General features: G+C 40.4%; 1 protein-coding gene across 2 annotated transcripts in view; it reads left to right on the top strand.

Moving 5' to 3' along the window:
• Positions 1-2,924: 2,924 nt before the first annotated feature.
• Ugp2 (UDP-glucose pyrophosphorylase 2) overlaps positions 2,925-18,810 on the top strand; it is a 55,652-nt gene continuing 39,766 nt past the window's right edge. Inside the window, exon 1 of one of the 2 annotated variants that reach the window (XM_050141121.1) lies at positions 2,925-3,444. In XM_050141121.1, coding sequence (XP_049997078.1) covers positions 2,940-3,444 — 505 coding nt within the window. In that variant the 5' untranslated portion in view covers positions 2,925-2,939. Of the gene's footprint in view, positions 3,445-3,934; positions 4,272-18,810 lie in introns of those variants that run through there. The other variant, XM_050141122.1, reaches the window with a different exon arrangement.

The following is an 18,810-nucleotide window of genomic DNA, read 5'->3' as shown; positions in this document are numbered from 1 at the left end:
CCTGTGGGTGGCCTAAGACTGAGATGGCTAGAAGCGAGCCAATCTCGAGTGTGGGCAGTAGTCCAGGGGTTAATTGTTGCCTAGACTCTTGGCTCACCTATCCAGGAATGACACAGAAGTTTTCTTTATAACATGTTTCTTCAAACTGTTCTGTATCTTTTCTTTCTTTCTTTCTTTCTTTCTTTCTTTCTTTCTTTCTTTCTTTCTTTCTTTCTTTCTTTCTTTCCTTTCCGTGCAGAGTATAAAGAAGGAATGACAAAAATAAATAAAAAATGGCCATACACACTGCCTATCTTACACTTAACTAATACTTCAGCCATTTGTAAATTACCCTGTGGACTGAGGATATAGCTCCATGGTGGAGCACTTGCCTGGCATGGGCCAGGGAATGTATTTATTAATAATCATTACAAAAACAAACAAACAAACAAACAACCCCCCCAAAAAAATACCAAAACCACCACGTAAATCATCCCTTACCAGATAACCTCATGGTGAGTAGTTAATACAACTTATTAAGTCACCATGACATCATATTTGCTGCTCTTATTCTTATACTTTGTCCCACATTCATATTCTAGGTGAAAACCACTGCAACTTAAGACTCATTACTTCTAAGTATTAACTAGTGGTTCTTGACAGCAGAGGCCAGGAAACAATACTATGGATTAAAGTATGTAACAGCAGCAAATTAATCGTTCAATATACGGGTACAGAATTCTTGCCATGTAGCGGACACTGACAGAAACTAAATCCAAAGAGCTCCCGAAAACTCTGCTTAAAAATAAGGGCTCAGGCATCATCACTCTTTGCTGCTGTTATTTCTGAGACAGTGTCTGTCTGGGCGCTATGGCTTACGCTAGTGGCAGGGCTCTTTTGTAGCACGTGTGAGGCCCTGGGTTTGCTCACAAGATATGAGATCAGCTAAACAAAAAATGAGCTTTGCTTGTTTTTCTATGGGGAAGTAGGAAGATGGACTGAAACACTTAGAGGCAGAATTTATAAGATCTCTGGAAGAGAGCATAGCTCACTGAAGAAAAACTGGCTTATGGGCTACTATTTTGCTGTCTCACTTGCCCCTTTGTCCCAGCCTCCCATCTTCATCTTTTAAATCCACCCTCCTTCCAAGTTTCTTAAAGGCTTACTCTGTAAAACCACCATGGAACAGGTTTCTGACAATGTAGATATCAGGATTATGCACCCTTAGGAAATAGTACAGTAATCTACTATGGAAAGATGGGGTCAGGGTCTAGAGCGATGACTTAGTACTTGAGTGCACTTATTCCTGCAGAGAGCCTGGTTGGATTTCTAGCACCCACACAGTGACTCATAACCCTGTATAATTCCAGTTCCAGGGAACCCCATGCCCTCTTCTGACCTCCACAGGCACCAAACAGAAAAAATCAAACAGAGGTCGTGGTGTGGGGTGTCTGAACGTAAAGAGGGACAGAGCAGTTGTGTGATCCAGAAGAGCCTTGGGTTTCTTGGTTTCCGCATTCCATGATGTGTCAAATGTCATTTTGAGAGAGTGGGAGACTCTACAAAGTCTGAAGATCTCTGCAATTTAAATTCAAGCCCCTTTCTAAAGAAATCCCATTTGAAAGGCACTATATGAAAATGTGTTCGAAATGTGGTTTCTCGAGCAAGACTTGACTTGGCGAGGAACCAACCCCTGACCAGCTATAAATGTAACCACTCAGGATGGGTAGCGGTTTACTTTCTGGGGACCTTTCAGAAGTAGGAAATACACAGCCTCTTTGTCTACAATCTCAATATTTAGTCACTCATAAGATGCCATTCTTAGGAATTACCAAATGTTTTGCTGGATTTAAAGCCCATTTTTTTTCTCTTTAATCTTTTGTTGAAGTAAAAAAATAACTGGCCATTTTTTAAAAAATAATAAATCTGGTAAAAAATTAAGGATTCTTTGTTGCATTTATTTATTTTTGCAAGCTAACTTACACTAGGAGCCCCAGGTCCTCGTTGCTGTTTTAGTGCTAATGCGACTGAAAAAACCAGCTCATTTAGTGCTGGAACAATTTCGCTACTGTTCAGAGAGGATGAAAAGTTTAAGCAAAATCTCCACTCTCCAAAAACATTTGGTTTATTAAACCAAAGACATTGGTTACTTAGATACTTTTTATGTGGAGAAAATTCTTTTCTCGACTGAGATATTTGGGGGAGGAGGGACTAAGGTGTTTGGAGTCTACATAAGCAACATGGTCACTATCCTTTTCTGCTAATAACATTTCCACGTGAGCCTGACGACCTGGATAATGAAAACCCTTTCGTTTGAATGGTTTTGAAATTCTCATTTACCTTGGCTGAACACGTTGCGCAATGTATCAAAGTTTTCTGGAAACACTTGGTTTTAGACACTTGAAAGGGAACTGGCAATGTTGGTCAGGCTGGGTGAAGTGTGAAGGGCGAGTGTGAGATACACCCACTGACAGGCAGTCTTACAGCTATGAGGGGCTGGCAAGACTAGCCCCGGATGTGACTGGACACACCTAGGGGAGTCCCCGGCCTCGCTGCGGCTTTTAACATCTTTCTTTGGAGGACTTCAAGATCTATCACCAGGAGAACATCTCTCAAGGATAAAAAGTCATTTTCACTTCGCTAGAAAACTAAACGCCCCATCACGGCACAAATGTGCCGAGGAATAGGATCCCGGGCAAGGCGAATATGGTTCTTTATGGTGAGGGGAGCCTTCATTTGGCGCTTCCTTGGACACCCCAAGCCTCACTTCCTGCTGGTAGGCCACACACATCCCGTGGCTTGCTTCCGGACGCCCTAGCTCTCCTCAAACCCTAGCTGGTGGGCAGGGCCGTGAGGTCCCATTGAGAAGGACTCGGGGTTCCTTAGGAAGACGTCGATGGAGGGCTACATGATGGGGAGCTAGGTGAGAACCCAGCGGCCATGGTTCCCTCCACGGGTAAATGTTGGCGACGTGCAAACACAACCACACGCTGCACTTCTCTCACACGCTCGTGGCAACGACGGAAAGCTGCCATGGCCGAGGACCCCTGCCTGGCCGCGCGCCGCCTGCGTGCAGCTCCCACGCGCGGGATTCCCGCGTTCGCCTCTGCGTCCGCCTCCCTCGTGCCCCAGACGCCCCGCCTCCTGCCACCTCCGCGCGTCTCATTGGCCAGGCCCCGAGCAAACCTCGGCTCCCGACTGGCGGCTGCGCCTATCGCTCTGGGCGACAGAGACATTTCCGCATTGGGGGGGCTGGAGGGTGGCTGCTCCGACTGGAGGGGGAGGGGAGGTGTGTGGAGAAAGTGGGGGCTCCGGAGTCGGGAGGCGGCGGGCGGGCGGGTGGGCACGGTCTCCGGGTGTTCGCGTGCGACGGGAGTGGAGACGGGGCCGCTGCGGCCACACTCGTGCATCCTGCAAGACTCGATCCCGGGCCCTCAGCTTCCCAGCCGTGGAAGGGAGAGGAAGGTGGGTGTCGCCTAGAGGGGCGGGCCGGGCTCGGGGCGACCTCCGTGTGGGGTCCTGCTCGGAAAGGCGTGGCCGAAGGCCGAGCGTGGGGCGTGGAAGAGTGAGGGGCGGGAGGGCCGAGGGCGTGCCGGGAAGGTCCGGGCCTCCCGAGGGGTCCCGCAGGCCGGTGGGGGGGGCGGGGGCGGGGGAGGGCGAGCTGGGCCTCGGTGTCACCCCGAGCCGGGCCCCGGAGGCCGCGGGGCAGCTGCCTGCCGGAGTGCGGAATTTGCAGCGCCCCGAGAGCCGGGCTATTTATGGGCTGCCGAAAAGGTTGCACTGCCCCTTCGCCGGCCTCCCCGCCTCCCGAGCGGCGCCGGGCGCCCGAGGCTCGCGGCTGGACGGCGGCTGGCGAGGGGCCGCGGGGTGCGGCCGGCCGGGGGCCTGCGGCAGTCCTGCCCTAGAGGGCGTGGAGACCAGCGGGGCGGTGAGAAAGCCGCTCTAGGTCCGCCTCTTCATTGATGAAATTTAAGTTCGTGTGGTTTTACCTTTTCCGGAGTCTCCAGTCCGGCCCCCGTTGGTGTCGGGATCGCTGAGTAGCCTGGAGTTCCCAAGCTGACTTGTTCCCACCAAGTTTCTGTCTTCTGGGATTTTTTTTTTTTTAAAGACCGGCTTTTGGTCGTTTTATATGAATACTTCCTTAAGTAGCTAAACATCAGAGGAGAAAGAACACATCGGTTGTTGCTGGGAAGGAAGAGCGACCTTCCTTATAAAAAGCAACTCCGAGAAATTGAAAAATTATAAACCAGGTTCTTTTTAATAAACCGCGAAAATGTCGAGATTTGTGCAAGGTAAGACATTTTGCTTCTTATCTCTTGGCTGCTTCGTCCGAATTTGGGTATTGGTTGTCTCTAGATCGGTGGGGTAGCTTGGAACTGGAAATGTTCACTTGGGATGCCGTTTGCCAAACCTTTTTGGTTAAATTGGTATGTGAGCTGTTTTACGCCACTTTCTGGCTTGGTGTTTCACATACGTGTATTTATGTCCCTGTGCCCTGCAGGGGTTAGTTCTGCTTCCTAAAATCAGGTTTACTAGAATTTGGACTTCGCGGATAGAGACCTTAATAATTAAGACAGATTTTGACTGCTAATTAATTTTTGTTCCCTTCTTGTGGTCGATGATAAGTTATCTTTGTGGGAAAAGTGAACCCAGAGGGCTGGGGCAGGCAGAGGGATGTTCCAAGTCTACCGAAGAAACTGTAGCGTTCTCCACGTCTACTCTTGTGTGTACGTGGATTGAGTCGCAGATCCATCTATTGCGAAATCAGGAGTGGTTCGTAGATACTGGAGGTCATTTCAGTCAGAGAGATGACTTTGCTGCAATGCTGTTTGCTTTCTTTTCTTTTTTTTTTTTGAAATATGGAAAGATTTTAATTCCTTTGAATTTTAAAATTATCATTTAAATTCTGTATGTGTGTGTAAAGAGGGTTTAGCAAATACCCATCAACTACGCTGTAGTGTTGCCTGTATAAGTGTGTGTGGTATACACGTTGCAATTGGTGCTGCCTTAAACTTCCGTCACTAACTCTATAGAATTTGCCTTTTGATATGTAAGTAACTTTTCTTTCCAGACTCCAGTGTGCTAAAGCTTCAGCCATCTTGCTTAGCCCAGCTAGTAAAGTTCTCGACCACTTAAGGTGATTCTCAGTAACGGTAGATGTACCTTTTTTTAAAATTATTTATTTATTTGTTTATTTTTGTTGTGCTAGTGATGCCCATCATTTGACTCGGGGAATGAAATGAAAATAATGAAATGAAAATGCCCTACCGAGTTATCCCTCACTTTATTAACTCTTCCTAAATTTTGGCTAATAGGTTAAAAGAATCTGACTGCCTGCATTATTACGGAAACAGATGGGACCCTTATGTCTGCCTGCCTCCAGCACTAAGCTCAGAAACATCATTATGTTTTGTAGTTCACATTATGCCTTTTATATGGCTATAGATGCTTCATATGTTCTGATTTAATAAATTAATAAATGTCTTGATCAAGATTAGGAAGGCATGATAACCTAGAAGTTTTCTGGTCTTGTAAGTACCATAAAGCCAGTATTTTCTAAGAAATTTGCTAGAGAAAAGCAAACAGATCGCTTCTCTTAGGAATTAAAAAAATACCAAACTCAAGATATTCCATGTAGTTAGTGATTTTAGTATAGCTTACAGAGTTAATGCCCTTTTACTTACGGTTTTTGCTGTTGAGGGGATCTTCAGACTTCTAGATCGTACACCTAAGTGTCCGTGGACATCTGTCACTTTACACTTTTACCCACTTTTTAAAAGCCTGTTATTTTGAAATACACGTTTTTTGAAAAGTTGCCCGGTTAAATGAAGAAGTTAATATAGTTGCATTGACTTGACCATAAACTCAACTCCGATTCCTAGTCCCATGATGCAGCCAAGCTACCACGTCTGGTTTATTTGCTAACCACCTTTGCCTGGACTAGTAGCTTTCCTTTCAAACAGGCAGCTTTGCACAGAAGACGACACTCCAAGTGTTTTTTAACCCAGTCATGCTGTCTACCATTGCGTAATTTTGTGTGAACCCTCTGTGTTTGCCTTGGCTGCTGTTGGAAATGATAGAACTTGCTGGCTAATTTCAGAGCTGTCTGCACACATCAGTTTTCAGGTGCAGAAGTTGGAAATTATGTTTTCCATTCTTTAAAAAAGCAATTCAATTCTTTGACCCCTCCTCCCAGAAGTTACTGATGTTTCCTTCCACTCTCTGGCACTCTGCTTATGCTGTGTCATAAGGAAAGTGGTAGCTATCTTCTTCGTAGACTGTCTCTCTGACCAGCAGAAGAGGTTCTTTTCTCATGGCTTTACAGCTGATGAAACTTGTGTCTTGTCTAAAGATGAGCTGGTGAGAAGCCCTCAAATTCATGAGTTGTTTAAAACTTCTGTCTTTTCCAACACCTTTTGTTGCTTCTTACATTAAAGACTTTCTTTATGGGACTGGAGAGATGACTCAGAAGTTAGGAGCCCTGGACCTGGGTTCAGTTCCAGCACCCACATGGCAGCTTACAACTGTCTTTAACTATAGTTCCAGGAGATCCAGTACCCTCACACAGACGTACATATAGGCAAAACAACAATGCACATAAAATAAAAATAAATTTAAAAAAGTTTTAGGAATTCCCTGTTCTCCAAGTAGACTACCATTTTCTGTTGACAAAGATACTATATTCCTGGGGAAAACACAGTTTCTTGAAAGTAGATAGATGCTCTAAAAGATTTTGTCACAGGTAGCAAATGCGCACAACCAAAAATGTTCCATATGCTTTTTTTTGACTATCGTTTTTTTTATGACAGACCTTAAATTGCACAAATACTGAGACAGATGAAATGGCATGGCTCTAGATTTGACTCCTGTTACTGAAAAGGTGATTTTAGACACTTTTCTGAACCTGTGTGAAATTTGGATATTGGACTCGAGTATAGTTGAGCGATGAAGCCCATGTTTAGGATGGGTGAGACACTGGATTCCGTCTCCTGTCCACATCTCCTCTGCTAGGTGTTGGTGCTTGTGCCTAGGGATTATTGAGAACCTGAACTAGGGTGTCAAGTGACTGCGCTAGGCAAATACTGTGTGGCCAGTAACTTTAATAAACAATGGTGGCTTTTCAGAACCCGACATGCCAGCAGAAACACAAATGGCAGTTCTGGGTTTTCATACTTCAGATTTAATTTTCAGGTCTGGTTACTTGAAAGTTGATATATTAAAAAAATTACTAACCTGTACGGGGGCTGAAGAGGAGGGCAGAGCAGGGTAAAGCTTGCATAGTACGGAGGTAAATAATACAAGGTACATTTTAAAGTTCGGCTGACACATTTTTTTTTTCTTGAATGCTCATGGTCTGCATTTCACTAAATTGGATTTCCCTTAAGGTACACGCTCGGGTTCAGTAGACTGCGTGTCATGAACTAGTCATTGAGAATGCACACTTGGGGTGATACAGAACAGGAATGCTACACTTGACTGCACTTCAAATCTAAGCACTACTTTGATAGAAAACTAGGTGTCTTCTTCCTCAGCCACTTAGACCATAAGAAGTTAGTGGGACATTTTCAGTTAATAAAAACATTTACTACTATTAGAGAGGTGAGGTCTCCATATGTAACTACTGGACAAATAAAGGCCTCAGTTTCTTTGCATATGCCCCTAAGTCTGTATTCTTCAGGAGCCAAGTGGTACTTTCTCATAGGTCATATCTCATATCTCAAGCTACTGTATTCTCTTGCCTACCTGTGACATTGCTTGTCGCTGGTTTCTCTGTTGCTCATATTATTGAATACACTTTCCTGAGTAAGTGGACACTGCCTCTTTCCTGCCTGTCAATAACTCGTCAACTATTGTTAGGTTTGTCATCGGATGCCATTTGGAATTTTCCTTTTAGAAAAAAAAACATATTCCTAAATGTTTGGAAATGGCGGAGAGACTGATGCTGTTTAGCCAGCCAGATAAGACTAGGTTAGATGCTTAATACTGTAATTCTAGAAGTGTTTTCACAACTATAAATATGCCATTGTCTATCTAAGATATGTAAAAATGTCTTTTAGTCTTAAAATTTGAAGTATTCTAGTTCAGGAAAATCCATATAAATATATATGTATTGCTTAAAAAATATGCATGGCCTGTCAACATTCCCCATTTGTCAGAAGTTTTTGACTGTTGGTGATTCCTGTTGGGTAGGTGGCAGGTGGTCAACAAAGATTACTGAGCTAATTATAGCTAAGGGGTCTCAGATGAAAGGGTGTGTTGGTTGTCAAGGTCAAGCTTTGGCCTGGTTCTTCTCAGATCTTAAATCCTCTTGCTTACCATTGAAGTGACTGAGATAGTTTACCCAGGAGGACTGTGGTATGCATTAAAGTTAGGAGCTTGACAGCCGTGACGACTAAAGCACATTCCTTGAAGCTGTAGATTAGTTTATGACGCTGCTGGAGGGTGGGGTGTGACTTCATTTCAGTTCAGTCCTCTGTGTAAATATTTGGGGAATTCAAAATGAAGAATTGGCCCAAAGTTTGGCTGTCTTTACTCTTGTACTTCCTGATCTCTGTGATTAAATTCCCTTACTGAGCCTTTCTTCTAAGTAAAATTGATGATTTTTATGTGTGAAAGACTATTGAGAAAAAATTGATAAAGAATATTTAGAGAGATAAATATTAATGGGTACACTTCTTGGAAGATACATCGAAAGGTTTCTGTAAGAGAGCTTTTCTTGTAGTAATCCTCCACAGAAACCGTTGTATATGTACATGTATTTGTTTCTTCAGAGATGAATTGTAGCCAACTTCAAATAATGGGAGAACTTGTGGTAGGAATATAAACTGACCTGATGAAAATGTTTTATATAAAAGAGTAATCTACTAATCTACTATAGCTTTCTACTTTCCACCAAGCTTTATTTGGTACTTTTTGTACAAATGCATGTGTTGTGAGTTCTCAGAAGTCTGGAGAGTTAATAGAAATAAATACTTGGAAGTTAACCTTTTTTATTGGTGAAAATGAATAAAAGATGTATTCACTTCCCATAATGCTATTCATCCCAATATTATTTGTACAGTGGAGAAAATGATTTTGCTTCTGCATGTATACTATTGGAATATATTCTACAGTGTTAGACCATGTTTGTATGGAGATACTCAGATTTAAATGAGTGAAGGATGGCTGATTGGAGCCCTTTGATATAGTGTGGGATTCTTTAGAAACTGGAGGTTTTCCAAAGACCATGGCCCTTCTAAAAACAACCTGCAATTGCTTTTCTAAAATATTCAATTTGAACTTGGAGAAACAGTGTTTGAATTGTGAGCAGTTCAGGTCTTTTAGTATATTGTCCCCAGCATGGTTACTATTAATTGAAACAATATTTCTTAGATCTCTAAGAGTCTATCAGACAAAACTTTTCTATTAATAGCTCACGAAATTCTTTGGAAGTTGGGCTTGCTAAACCATTTCAAGAAAATTAAATTTTGTGGTATTTGGTTGAGCAATTTTTGTGTAAAAAACTACAATAATGATGCATTTGAAAATGTTTCCTGGTGAACTTGATTGGTCCAGGCATCTCCTTTAGTTCGTTGTAAAGTAATTTTCTAAGGCACCAATTCTGCTTCTGCCAATAGTTCCCATTGTTTATTTTTCTCAGTCGTGACCAAAAGAAATTGGTTGTGCCCCCCCCCCCACCATTTTGACAATTAGGGATTGTTTCTGAGAACCACTGAGAAATAAGCTATTTGTTGTCTTACTTAGCTTAAACAACAAAATGTTTTATTTTCCCCAACATTCCTAGGTATTTTTTCTTGTGCAAATCAAGAGTTTTTTATTCCTTTGTGTTTACTTGTATCTTAAAAAAAACAATGCAGATCTATTCATTGTATTCATGGACTTGAAACAGTCATGCTTAGTCTACTTTTTACTTGCCAGTCACCAAGTTGTACAAACACTGTTGTAGGGAACAGCTTTTTGAGAACAGCTCTTTTTCTCCCTTGGCCACAGTAACCTGAAAAGCTGTCTTGGCAAAAGCTGATACAATACTTTATTCATGTTATATTTTTGCTTAGAATTATAAAGCTTCATCCATAAAGAAAAACAGTCACACTGTTTTAGGCCAATTCATACAACTGATTATTCTTGGTAATAAACTATAGGTTGCCTAATTTTTTTCCATTGCTCAGGAAACAAATAATAAGGAAAAGTAGAGGAGCATAGGATGCAGTAAGAGAATGTTTGAATGTTTAGATTTATTATCACCTGATTATTTCATCATGATTTCATATTGATTTGGGGCCGTGGGCCCGAATTAATAGACCATGTAAATGTACTTTAAATGTAGGAGTTAAAAAGAGAAGCAGATAGGTTGCCAGACAACAGTACTTGGGTACCATTAGGGAAATATCTTCTCTGGGCTCATTTCTTTATCTTTGAGGTAAGGGGTGGCTTAAGGTTCTTCCAGGCTTAAAGATGCATCTAAGTGTACATATCAATATATAGGACAGGGCTGCCAGATCATTTTTGGCTCTTGGTGACTTTATGTTACACTGCTTCCCCTTGGTGTGGCTTTCTTCTCAGCTACTAACTCTAAAAATGAAGTGATTCTATTTAACAAAGGTACTTTGAGTGTTTTCCACAAGTGATATTTTATTCTTTGAGATTTTAAGAACTGTTCTCGATTGGAGATGTTGTTTATTCTGTAGTGTTAATAGTTGCTTAGTATGTATGAAGCACTGGATTCTGTCACTACTACTACCAAAAGAAGTGGACTGAATTATATAAAAACAAGGTTAATTTTAATGAGAATTTAGTTTATGTATTTTACCAGTTTTTGTATAAAGAGAACAATGCATGATTAGCAGAACTCCTAAGTATTCTATAGTAGTGTTGTTGTCATTTATTGGCTGGGAATGCAACCCAAGAATAGAGCACTTGCCTAAGAGGAACAAGCCCTAGGTGAGAGCTCTGACGGGCCTCACCCAAGCAGTTATTAAACATTCATATGGATCTTTTCTCAACCCCCCCTCTCTCTCTCCTTCTTTCTGAACGAGGAACACATTTCTATAAAATCCTTTGTCAACTTACTCAATTGTGTCACTAGTCAAAATTACATTAATATTTGATGTTTAAACTAATCATCTGTAAGAAATGAGGCCAATCTGGGTCTGGTGCCATCTTAGAAACATGTCCTTGAGGTGTAGAAGAGGTGACAAGAAGAACTAGAAGCAGGACTGCAATAAGCATCAAAAGAAATGAAATGTTATCAGAGCAATACTGGCAGTGTTTGCTCATTAGAAATGCATATGCTCCCTACTGCCAAACTGTTGAGTCAGCATGCCTGGGAGCTTGCCCAGGAATCAGTGTTTTAACTAGCTCTCCGGGTTATTTATATGCAAATTAAGGTTTTAGATGGACTCCTCCAGAAGTCACAGAGTAGGTAATCACAACCTTTGTGACTCTTACTAGCTATGACCATTCAAAAAAGTACCTCAGTCTGGGTTTAAGATATGCCTAGGAGAGTTAAGAGCACTTGTTGCTCCTTCAAGGACCCATGCTTAGTTCCTAGCACTCACATGGCTTAGAACCATCTACAACCCCGTCTCAGGGACTGTGAAGCATTCTTCTGGTCTCCGCAGTCACCAGTCATGTACATTGTACACACACATGCAGTCAAGACACTCATATACATTAAGTTAAAATAAATAAACATCTCCTTTACATTGTAAGAGAAAAGAAATTCCTGGATCATAAATTTGTATTTACTTCAGTAGACATGGAATATTCCACCAAATAAGGAAGACAGTACAGCGATGGGAATCAGTTCATACCTCTTGGCATCACAAGAGTAGAGTGGTAGGCAGGTTGGTTAGAAGGTCATTGTCCCCCTGAACAGAAGAGTGAAAATGCTAGGGTAAATTAAGGTAGTATTGAAAATAGAAAGAGAATGGAATTGTAGTGATCCAAATAAGCCGTTTTGTTACTGGATTTACGGTAGTGTGAAGGCAACAGACGGAGGAGCCAACTTTGTGACTTCTGCTTTGGTCTGGATGATTTAAGGGCAGGAAGTGTAGTCTTGATGATGATTTCAGTTTTAGACAAAAAAAAAGGTGAGTTGAGGTAATTTGAGTATTGAGGTATAAAAGATCTAGAAATGGTAGAGAAGACAAGTCTGGAGCTGGTGATGCTAAGATTGGGATGAGAGGTACATACTTGAGACATAACAATAAGAAGAGCCTAGGACACAATGGCTTGGTAAGGTGCTTGACACCAAGCTTGAGGACCTGTATAGTAGAAGGAGAGAACCAGGTTCTGTAAATTGTCTTCTGACATCTAACATCTGCATGTGACCTCTTATGGAAACTATTTGTTACTGTTAGTGAGAGTGGTGAGGGACTACATAAAGAGGAAAAAAATGGTTTGGAGACAGTCTTTAGGGAACTCAGTAGGAGAAAGGGGGAGCCAATTGTGGAAACTGAGACATGACACAAAGGTAAGTCAGCATGTCAGATACTTCTGAGTAGTGGAGCCCAAAGAATTTGAAGGACAGGAGAACCTGGTTAGCTTGAATTGGTGTGCGTAATCAGTATGTATTTCAATGTGAAAACAATGAATGCATTATTTTTTCCAGTTGTGATTACCTTCTTGGAATTTTATTTTTGCTCATGCTTTCTGCTGGGTTTCTGAATGTCCCGTTATGTCATCCCCACCCCTTCACCTCCCTCATAGCTAGACTTTTCTTTCCTACCTGCTAGTTCCCAGATAACCAACACAGAGATGTAATATTAATTATAAATGCTTGGCTAATAGCTTATGCTTATTACTGACTAGCTCTTACAACACAAATTAACCCGTATTTCTTATCTACCCTCTGCCACGTGGCAGTTCCTTCTTTCAACACGTGTTGTGACTCCCAAGATTCTACCTTTCTTCTTCCCAGCATCCTCCTAGTCTGGGTCTCTCACACAATCTTTTCCTGCCCAGCTTTTGGCCAGTTACCTTCTTTCTTAAACCAATTATAGCAACATATATTCATATGGTGTAAAGGAATGTTCTACATTTCTCCCTTTTTGTCCAATTACAAAAGGAAGGTTTTAACTTTAGCGTAGTAAAATTATATATAACAAAAACAATTACTAAGTAAGAATTACAGAGAAAATAATATTTATCTTATCTTTGTGAGTCTAAAGTTTAATACCTAATTTACCTTTTTAACCGAGGAAAACATTAAGTTTAATTATTTAGTCTTTAACTCCATCAGAGACCCCAGAAGTGTGAAGTGTTACCTAACAACAAGGACATCTGGTTGCCTGGACAGTCATCTTCAGGTCTTTTGTAACAGTGAGTCATCTACCTTTGACCTACAGGCGTAGAATATCTGGCAGACATTCTGAGAAGCAGCGATTTCTAAAGGACTGCCATACCTTGTCTTAACTAAGGTTAGCAGTCATTTTCTTTTGCATCCTGCTGGTCCAGTTTGGACAGCAGTTGAGGCAAGGGCAGTTTCTTTGCTCAGATGGCTAACTTTTGCCATAAAGAAAATAAACTTCATATGGAGGTTCTTTCTTAAAGCAATCACAGCAGCGTACATTCACACAGTGTAAAGGAATATTCCACACACACACACACACACACACCCCTGCCTTCTGCACCTGGATAGTGGAAAGTTCATAATGTTGAAATTTTAGTTCTTGTGAATAAGGAAGGACTAGATTATAGTAGGAAGTGGGGCTGAGAAAAACAATTACTGCTTGGACTGTATGACATTTACTAAAAGTATAATGAAACCAGCCAAATAATTCTAGTAAGCCCAGTTTTGTGTGATGAGGAGCAGTTCTGTTGGTTAGATATGTAGACTTTGGAGGAGGGTGATAGTTAAGAATTTTTATTCTAAAATTTAAAGAAAGCCTGACTAGAGGAAAATGAATAGGATGTATTGATTTACTGTAGTGGGATGGAGCTCAGGACAGAAAAGCAAAACAAAAAACCCTTGCTTTGTAGGCCCCAGCATCTGCCTGCACTGTGACCTTGCGGAAGGCATCAAACTATGTCAGCCTCAGATTCCCCCAGAAAGTGAGGAGAGTAGAAGAGGAGATTCATTGTTCTCGCTTTCTCTCGTCTTTAAAAATGTTTTGGTTTGGGAGCGTGGTAATGAAATGTTTGATTGCTAATTTACTTTCTGTCTGAAGTAGTAGAGGATTAGTTCTCTTTGGTAGGAAGTGGGAAGGGAAGAAACCATCTTTATGAGGTTGGGAATCTTGCATTATTCCAGGGATTCTTTCATTGACCTGCCCTTAGAAACACAGTTGTCATTGCCAGAGGTGTAACTTGGTAATGTTAAGTCCTAGAAAAATTCTTCATTCTGTTCCTTACCTTCCAGAAATTCCAGACCTTCCTTTAAAAATTTGGGATGAATAAATAACTGGAAAGAAAAATGGGTTTTAGCTCTGTGCCTTTTGGTCTACACTGAAGCATAAAAGATCACTGCTCTTGCTGAACCAACCATCCTTCCATCCTTTTAATTTAATTTTTAAATAAGATGTCACTATGAAATTCAAGCTGTCTTCAAACTTGTACTCTTCCTGCTTAGCCTTTTGAGTATTGGGGTTTCAGGTGTGTGACACCATATCCAGCTATTCTGTATATCCTTTACTTCATAAAGCCATCCTTATTCCTTAATCATTAAAAATATAATTTTATAGTAGTAGCACATTGTCAGGGGAGTGAAACTCTAGCAGAATGGGGTAGAAGAGGGTAATGTGCTTGTTACCATTGTCTTACCTTGTAGAAGCTGATTATATTTGAAACTAGGATAGAAAGAATACAGATTGTTCCCTCTGAGTACTTTGTTAAGTCCTAACTTAACAAAGGAGTGCTCTTATAACTCATATTTGACCTGTGTTTGATATTTTTTGAGGATATGCCTGCAGGTTGGACCTACTAAATTTGGTAGAAATCTAATAACATCTTTCAACCAGCCTTTCCTACTTGGCTTAATAGGGAGGATACTGACATGATCCATTCTTTTTATTTTCACCGTAAGCCTTATAAGTTAATTGGTTGTCTCTTCTAGAGAGGGAACCTTTGAAGTTGTTTTAATTTCCTTCATTTAGCTAAATCTCAAATAGCCCCTTCGTTATATTTGAGCTTCACATTTACACTTAGCTTTAGCTCAAGTTGGCATTTGCCCAGAACATAAGTTAAATGTTTCATTCACTGTTTTTTAGGGATGTGACTGTCATATTTAATTTCAGGGGGAAATGGCAGTCTATTAATAACTTCTGAGTCTGATAATTCTTTTTGTTTAAAAAATTATTGTATATTTATTTCAGGATCTGTTCAAACTGATCTATGGAACAGAACAAAACAGTTTCTGTTTTTTTTTTTTTTTTTGTTTTTTTTTTTTTGGTTTTTCGAGACAGGGTTTCTCTGTAGTCCGTATTTAGAGTCTTCTTCTAAATTATTTGTCAACTGTTGTGAGAATTGAATTTGGTAGATTTTCTTATTTCTCTTTGCTTTTGATTGTGGGTGCATATTACCCACTGCTTTAAGTTTTTTCTCCTTGACTTCTCAGCAATAGTGAGCTGTAATCTGGAATTGTAAACTAACATAAACTCTTTCTCCCCTGAAGCTTGCTTTTTGCCAAGCTGATTTATCAAAGCAGCAGAAATGAAACAAGAACACCCTGTCGGGCAAGAAACTTAGTCCTGTCTGACTAAAGTTATCTCCGGGATTGTGAGAACATGCTACCCTTATTCCCAAGAAATTTTCTGGGCTTTAGTTTTCACCAACAAAAGTAACTTTAGAACTGAGCAGTGTGTACTATTGCTGATTTTCAGGCAAGGTGTGAGTTCTGACCCTTTGTCTGGAAACTTAATCTCTGCTAGCTAAAGTAACTCAGGATCTAGGTTCCCAGTCCTTGCTCCTTGTTGATTTGATTCTCAGGTATTTTCTTGGAGAAAATTTATGCCAAGCCTTAAAAAACCAAAGCCAAAACAACAACAAAACAAAACAAAAAAAAAAAAGAGTTAATATGTTCCCCAGTTTTCTGCCACTATGATCTATTTGCTTTTCTGGTTCATCAAACCAAAACTGCTTTGAACTTTTTCCTGTTCATTTACTAAAGACAGTCCTATCTAACATGGGTTTAATTCCGCAAGTAAAAAGATTTCCTTTGAAGATTAGCTCCAAAGGTCCACCAAGCCTATTTATATTTTTAAGTTGAACAGCAATTTGGGGACAGAAGGGGTAATTGAGACAGTTTTACTAGTAGGGTAGCCTGGCCTTGAACTAACAGGTCCGTCTGTTTCTGCCTCCTAAGTGCCGGACTTAAAGGAGTACACCACCATCTCCAGCAAAATTTGTGGGGTGGGTGGATTTGTTTGTTTGTTTTAGACTTAGGATTGAACCCAGGTCTTCAGACATACTAGGCACACACTGTACCACTGACCTACACCCACCCGCATAGGAATAGAAACAAAAAAAGCCAAAACTATTCATATAAGCAACTCTCTTCTCTGACCGCAGTATTTGTCTGTCGTCTGTCTTGTCTGTCTGTTTTTCCTCTTCTTTCTCTTTCTTCAGTCCCCCCCCCCCCCCCAGCTTTTTAGGAAAGAGGCCCTAAGTTGCCTTAAATGGCTAAAAAATACTCATAATAGGGAATAACATTTCAATATTTTTGTGACTTTATCCTGATAGAAAGCCACAGTGGGCCGTTAGATACAACCCCAGCTGAGTATGATTACGACTCAAAACATTGGAATACAAACCAGTGTTTCTGAACATTTTGGGATAGATGGCAGGAGACTGGAGGGAAGATATGCTGATGATCTGGTCTCTGAGAATGGAGGAGAGGGATGTTTCTCAGTACTTGTTTCTACTTCGTATCTCTTGGATTACACATGCCATGATTCAACATTAAAGATTAAAAAAACATTAATTTTTAAAAAAGATGAATATTTACTATATACTGTCTGGCCCCAATACAAACTTGGTGAAGGAAAATTTTGGCTGAAGTATAAAAGATTACCCGCAAATGCCATCCTGCAGCTACACCTATTTTCTAGAAATCAGAGGAGGTTCTCTAATGTGCCCAGTGCACCGGCCTCTCCACTCTCTACCAAGATTGGCGGCTATGGAAAGAAAACTAAACTCTGTAGGACACTGTAGAAGTAAGTTTCCTGCAATCTAGCCATTCTTCTGCTTATAGCCTTCCCCTAGAAACAATGTTCAATTATTAGGGCAATTAAAATTCATTCTCCCTTTTCAACCAAAGACTCTTAACAGCACAAGGAAAACTAGAAAGCTTTATTGGGAGCCTCCAGACATCACCATCAACTGGTACACGTAGGACACGTTTTAAATCTGTTTTCTGACTTGGTTCTGTTTGTTTTTTGGGGACTTCCAAAAAGCCTAATTTTTCTCCTTGTGTCCTAACAGGCCTTCCTGTTACCTTCCCAAATGGGGAAAGTTTTTCCTTACTCTAGGTTTACTGCTTTTTTAGTGCCCAGAGATTATCCCTAAAATATAACCAAATAACTATAGTAGCCTAAGAACTTTGGATAACACAGAGCCTCAGGCTCCACAGACTCAGCTGTTGAGCCCTGCCTTCTCTGTGTGAAAGGACAGAGCTGGAAATCACACTCTCACGTGAACTTTCAGGGTTAAAGGTACTGAAGACAGAGTGACAAGAGACACGTTTACAGATTTCCCAAGTCAAATTTGTTCACTCTAAAGACAGAGACAGAAACTTCTAAGTTTGTTAAATGTTTTGCCGTATGTGTTTATCTTTGTTTTCACGTAATTGTATGTCATTTTATGTTAAAACTCAGTCCACCCTCGAAATTTCCCACAGTAATTGAGTAAAATACTTGAGGCCATTTAAATAATACCAGCAAACAATAGTTTTCAAAATACCTAGATAAGCTTACTCATTCTCATTGTGTATGATAAAATGGCTATGTTTTTATTTTAATAACTAATCATTTTAAGGTAAATTTTAACATAACATTAAAAGACAAAAGCCATCGCCTATCTACTTGTGACTTGTCTTTCAAAAACAGGCTTTTCAAGTTTCTTATTTAAGTTTTAAAGAAAGAAGAAAGAACTGTACAGAAACCAATCTGTTGGTTCCTGTTAAGTCTACTTAAGACTTTATCAGGCTAGGCTTCATGTCTTTAAACTAAAAACTTATATGCCTTATTTATATTAAGAGTAATATCTTTAAAAGTACAGATTTAGATTAAGGATGGATATAAAAGATGATATGATCAGCAGTCTTAACTTACAGATTATAAAAAAAACCTTTGGTGTTTGTAAAACTATATCTGATTATTAGGGCATATGTGTGTCTACGTGTGCTGTGATTTTATAATGTTTACATAATACCAGACTGGCTTATAATTAAGTGGTCATGTTAATTAAAACTGTCAACTTAGCCCATATTCATTTTAATTAATAAGGTAAGATTTTAAAACAAAAAGACAAATACACTGTCTGGGTTGAAATGTTACTTGGTTGGTCCCTCTCTCAGCTCTGGTCCTGTAAATAGTCTAAAGACTACTGGAAAGTTACTGGAAAGTAAAGTAGCTTTTAGGGCATGAGGCTTCTGTACCAGGTTTAACTTCTCCTCATCGACAGTTGCCCTCGTCTGGACAGTTACCTTCTAGGCTTTGTTATTCCTCAGTTAAAATTGAGAAAATTACTCAGCACTTTTCTTTCAGGTTGTTTTCTTTCTCTTTGTTTGTTTGTTGTTGTTCTGAGACAAAGTTTCTCCTTGTAGCCCTGGCTGTTCTCGAACTCACAGAGGTACACTTGACTCTGCCTCCAAGTACTGAAATTAAAGGCATT

This window comes from Alexandromys fortis, unplaced genomic scaffold (assembly GCF_014885135.2).
Source record: "Alexandromys fortis isolate MF-2015 unplaced genomic scaffold, M_Fortis_MF-2015_v1.1 scaffold_7, whole genome shotgun sequence".
Taxonomy (NCBI): Eukaryota; Metazoa; Chordata; class Mammalia; order Rodentia; family Cricetidae; genus Alexandromys; species Alexandromys fortis.
The sequence above is the reverse complement of the archived record's forward strand: the minus strand, read 5'-3'. Positions and strand labels throughout refer to the sequence as shown.